The sequence below is a fragment of the Episyrphus balteatus genome, chromosome 1 (genome assembly GCF_945859705.1).
Source record: "Episyrphus balteatus chromosome 1, idEpiBalt1.1, whole genome shotgun sequence".
Lineage (NCBI taxonomy): Eukaryota > Metazoa > Arthropoda > Insecta > Diptera > Syrphidae > Episyrphus > Episyrphus balteatus.
Window position 1 is genome coordinate 171,631,250 of NC_079134.1, and position 5,558 is coordinate 171,636,807.

Consider the following 5,558-nt stretch of genomic DNA (forward strand, 5'->3'; position numbering starts at 1 on the left):
AAATTATTGCAAAGAGCGCATATATGTAAGAGTGGTCACGCATTTTAACAAAAAAAAATATGAAACTGAAAAATTGTGTAACTGTTTACAACCTAATATTTTTTTTTCTTTCGTTTTTGAAAATGAAAACTACAGATTTACATGATGAATAAATTTAGGACTCATGTGAAAATGTTGTATAGTAAATAATTACTTGCATTCGCTATACACAGCAATTGAAGAATTAGCATATTGGCAAACTTTTACAAGCCTACATTATGTCGTAGGCTCTCCTTGAACTTGCTTTGCGTACTAGTTGGTTGTCCCAAATGACAGACGAACACGAAAGGGCCACCACGATAACAAACACGACAATAAAACAAAATAAAAAAGAAATCAAATGGGTTTTCTACGTTACACCAAGTAAATTTTCGATGGACGTTCTACACCAAGAGTGTCGCTAAAAGGATTCTCTGTCATATATCAAACTACTCTATGCATTAAGTAGCCTATTATATAGCCTGCAAGTCTTCAGTATGCGTCGCAGTAAAATTTCTCCAATATCAGGCGCGTACATTTAGATGGGAGGGGCTTACGATTTTGAAGAACCTTAATATTGTCCTTAATGACTACTGTCCTAATGGTTAGATTAAATTTATCTTTCTTTTTAAGCAATCTTTAAATCACATTTGAGTAAAGTCTACAAAATTTAGCTTTTTGTTCAGTTTAAACCCCCTCCCCCTCCCTTCCCATTCCATAATAACTTCAAAACGATGAATAGAAATTCTAAATAAATGTTGGTACAAAACCTTGTTCAATTGCATTTTCCCGCCCCCTTTTCCAAATTCAAGCTACAGCCCTGGATTTATTGAACCTTTAATAAATCTTAGCCGCAGGCTTGAAGATTTATGGGATTAGTTTAGCAGAGGATATGAAAAGTTTACACTCACTAACGCAAGTTGAGCGATGTGTGTTGATGAGTTGATGTAAACATAAACACGCAGAATTCGTAGTAGTTTAGCAGAAAAAAGGGGTTTTCCTATTAAAATTCATACATTTTTATGGCTTTAATATTTTTACTTTCCTTTGGAGGAGGAACCATTTCTATAGTAGCGATGACGGTTAATTGCAGGTAATAATTGGAATTTGGGTGACTTGAGAACATGCTTTGGGTGAAGTCTCTGGGTCTGCAAGTTTTTTTCTCTGTTGACGCCTCTTTGTAGGTCTACTGAATGTTGTTGGAAAAAAAGTGATTTTTAATCTTAGGATTTGAATAATGATTAGCGGTTTGGCCTTATTTCGAATCCTTTAGAAAGTATTTATAACCTCATAATTTAATTCTTTCTTCTCTGTTTTAATATTTTTTCAGGGTATTTTAAGAAATTTAATGTGGGTACATTTCTCATTTTGATAAATTACTTTTGCTTTGAAGTCTTTGCTAAATTGAAAAGAGACCATGTTTTAATGAATGTTTTATGATAATAATAAACAAAAAATGGATTGTGGTATTTTTGTTTACTGATGAAAAACTAGATCACGATAGTAGGGCAGCAGAAGTGCATGTTTTCATTAGAATTAGAACCAAATTTGTATACGTTAAGGTTACCGTAGTATTAAAAAAAATTATTTCTCAAAAAACATAATTTTTGGATTAAAAAAAAACAATTGTTTTTAATTAATTAATTTTTTTCTGAAAAAAAAAAACGATTGTATGATAAACGAATGGTGACTTTTTTATATTTATTTTTTTTTAATTTTTTAAAAGATTAAATTAGAGCTACATTTACCATAATATGTATCTCAGGGCGAAATAAAAAGAAAGGTAGGCCTAAAAACTCCTGGTACAAGCAAATGCAAAAACACCAGCATTCAGTTGGCCTCAGAAACGGAACAATACAAAACCGGGAGGCTTGCCGCCGATTTCTGAGGTCAACCCGGCGAACCCCACAGGCGGATCACTAGTGTGAATCAGTAACGTGGGAAGGTTATGATCCCCTCGACATCGAGATCATAACAGCGCCGAGAAAAAGGAAGAAGAAGAAGAAGAAGATGTATCTCAGGGCACAACTACAAGTTTTTAATCATTTGTTAAGTTATAAAATCAGTCGATTCCAAACAAACTCTGGAATTATAGAACGATGATCTTATTTGTTTAAGAACAAAATTGCACCAGAATTTTATAATTTTCCAACTTGCGAAATAGTAAGTGGGTCTTAAAAAAGTATTTATCAAATTCAAACCATTCTATTGTATAGATTTGTCGGTGTCGTTGCACCGATAAACCTCAAGGTTTCTACCTTCCTTTCTTTGGAAAAACATACAAGTTTTGAAACTAATGCACCTACAGTTATTATCTTTGCCAAATTGATACGAGTTTTTCTGATTATCTTTTTTCTATGTATGCTTTGGAATTCCCTCTCCCAAAATTCCTAAGCCACGTCAGCTGACATCAATCTTAATTTTCAAACAAGTACGAACCATAAACATCTTAGGGTGACCAGCGCCGCGAACTATAACTGGCTACGTGCCTGTTATTAAGTATGGTACAACACTATTGCATGTAGCTGTTGTTTAAAAAACTTTCCCATAAAGGATAAAGCCTCTATTGACAATTTTTATTAAAAGTTGTATTTGTACCTACACACAGAACGATTTGTTTTTTAAACATACTCAAAATTAATTTTGAAAAGGATAGTGCCCTAATAAAACACCTTGAATAAGAATGAGAAGCGTGAACAAAATCCCCCCGGAAAAATTAAATTTCAATTTTCTTCTATTATGATTTCCGGGCGAAAAATTATTCACGTATCGAAAATTCCCGGTATTTTAAATTTTTTTTTCAGGTAATGTGCGAGGTATTCCATATATCTTTTCTGACTTTAATTTTGGTCGTGAACAAGAACTAGTTAAGCAGAAAATGTAAATGTGAAACTCACGGTAGCTTTTAGAATTCCGGGAGAAAGAAAATATTTCGTGTGGAAAAATGTCCACGTGGAATTCACGATAGGGCTGAATAGCTTTTTTTTAATTTTTCAAGAGTGTCTCTGATCAACATCACCCTCTTCCCCCAATACCTTTGAACCATTTTCTTCTTCTTCAAACCTTAAAACACAGATTAACTCAAATTTACCGTTAAATTCGTTGTAATAATTATTATTTGTTATAATTATAACTTTCTTATCAGTTATCAAATCACAATATAAAAATATTTATACCAAAACGAATAATGTACATATTTATACCAGTGAAAATCTGAATGTCTTGGCATCACTTTCAGTGAGAACTCACCGCGATTTCTTTCTATAAAAAATAATAACGAAACCAACCCATTTTCCCAATGCAAAACAAAATCCTACCCAAGCGAATCTAGACCCAACTCACTTGAGTGAATCACATGAGTCTCTCTCACATTCACCTCACCGTCACCATCACCATTTATTCTATCACCTACTTGTTTTTTCTTTTGGTTAGTTTTTAGTCATCGTGTCAGTGAGTAGGCAAACGTGAATACAATACAGATTTCTGTATACAATTATTCAAGATGAATAATAATTCCACTTTATTGGTAAATCAAATTTGTTTTATTTATTATTATTCACGAAATTACTATAAATTGTATGAATTAATTTTTAGGATAATTCCATTTCCATGAAACTAAAACGAATAAACCAGACACAAAAACACATTTTATTTGCCGCAATGGCAGTGAATAAAAATGTACTCGAATCTCGTGCTGGTGATATGCCTTCGCGTTGTGCGAGGAAATCTGTTTGGAAAAAAGTTGTTGCCGAACTAAATATGGCTGGACCTGAAAAAGATATTGCTCAATGGAGGAAGGTTTGTTGTAGTACCTATATTGTGTAATTAAATTATTATAAATACAATTTATTGGACTTCATGCCGTTCAAAGTCGAAACTGTTTATTGTTTAATGTTTAAAACAAATAAAATTATTTAAGAATACGGTTTAAGTGAAATGTTGCGCTAGAGTACTTAACTAACATGTTGGTTACAGGTTTATACTGATTTGCGCTTAGGGATGAGAAAGAAGTGGAATAAGGCACGACACTCAGAGTATATTCTGACTGAATATGAAAGACGAGTGATAGAGGCATGTGGGATGATTGAAAAGCCAGGCTATGAAAGGGAGAATAGTGCCGACTATATCAACAATTTTCTTAACTTTTTACATGATGTACGTATTATTAGGTCTATTGGAGCAGGGTGTTCCAATCTTTAAGTTGAAAAATATTTGTTAAAACTTTAAATAAAATAAAAATTTCAGGAGGAAATAAGAGAAGACAAGTCAGCAGGGATTTATGCTGACTATTTTCGAGAAGATAATACCAACACAAATTCACATTATTACCTTGGAAGGCCTGTTTACAAGGGCAAAGTACATACTTATAAACTATTCCTTAATTTGGAACAAATTCTAAAACTATGAAAATTCATTTATTTTTTAGGAAGAAATAGCTTATTATGAAGAAGAAAACAGCAACACCAACAATTCAAATTATTATGTTGATTCAGGTGACGGTGAGTTCATTACATGCCAGCCAGATGGCATAGATCTCAGAGATGAATACGACAATGAAGATGAGAGCATGAAATATGAACAAGAGCCTTCTATTGAATGCATAAGTGATGGTGATGAGGAATCACCTTCTAGAATTGAAGAATATAGAGAACCTTCTGTGGAATGTATTAGTGATGATGAAGTTGAGGTAAAAACTTTGTTTATAATAATTTATCTTTTAATTGCATTATTGAAAAATTTTGTAGGAATTACCAATTCAAGAAGAAATCAAAATTGAAAGTCCTCATCCGAATGAAGAACCAATTCAACAAACAGAAACAGTACCAAGACCAATTGAAATACCTCAAATGCCAAGACCAATACCAATGCATTGTTCTGAAATACCCTCAGTACCATCAGCATCAAGTAGTGTACATTTACAAAGAAGAAAAAAAATTAAAAATGCTACACTGAAAGAAATTAAGAAAATGCATCGAAATTTACTTAAAGAATCTAAAAAACAAACAGCTTTATTAAGGAAACTTGTACAAGGAATGTCAAAATGAAATTCTAACTAATTTAAAAAATATTGTTTTTTTGCTTTAAAAACCACTGTATAACGGTGTTTTGTATATACATTCCTGTACTATTTTTATATAAAAAAAAAGACGGAAACACTGAACACATTTTGGGTATTTATAAGAAATATATGAGAAATGTTAAAAATGTTTAAAACTTGTTTCTATTATTATAGTCACATTTAATGTTGTCAACCTCTTCCTAAACGAAATATTTACATAGCATTCAATTTCTTGTATAACCAAGAAGTACTAGAAAAAGAAAAACAAAAAAAAAAAAATTAAAAATCGTTTAAAAATAATTTTTAAGTTTTTTAAATTTAAAATTGGTATGCCATTCAAAATAAAATATTATTCGTCAGTCGTCACGTATGATTTGTTTTCATTCAAAAAATTTATAGATCCGTTTTTAAATAAATTGATTTTTCAAAATTTCCATTTTAAGAAATGCAACAATGATTTTTTTAAATATTTTTTTTAAGT

The 5,558-nt window shown here is 31.5% G+C and overlaps 1 protein-coding gene across 1 annotated transcript; it reads left to right on the top strand.

The window, feature by feature from the left end:
• The first annotated feature begins 3,431 nt into the window (after nucleotides 1-3,431).
• Nucleotides 3,432-5,186, top strand: LOC129905643 (uncharacterized). Its single transcript, XM_055981172.1, has 6 exons — nucleotides 3,432-3,544; nucleotides 3,613-3,816; nucleotides 3,994-4,173; nucleotides 4,264-4,374; nucleotides 4,445-4,705; nucleotides 4,764-5,186. The coding sequence occupies exons 1-6, from the start codon at nucleotides 3,521-3,523 to the stop codon at nucleotides 5,061-5,063; spliced, it is 1,080 nt and encodes a 359-aa protein (XP_055837147.1). The 5' UTR covers nucleotides 3,432-3,520; the 3' UTR covers nucleotides 5,064-5,186.
• The last annotated feature ends 372 nt before the right edge of the window (nucleotides 5,187-5,558 follow it).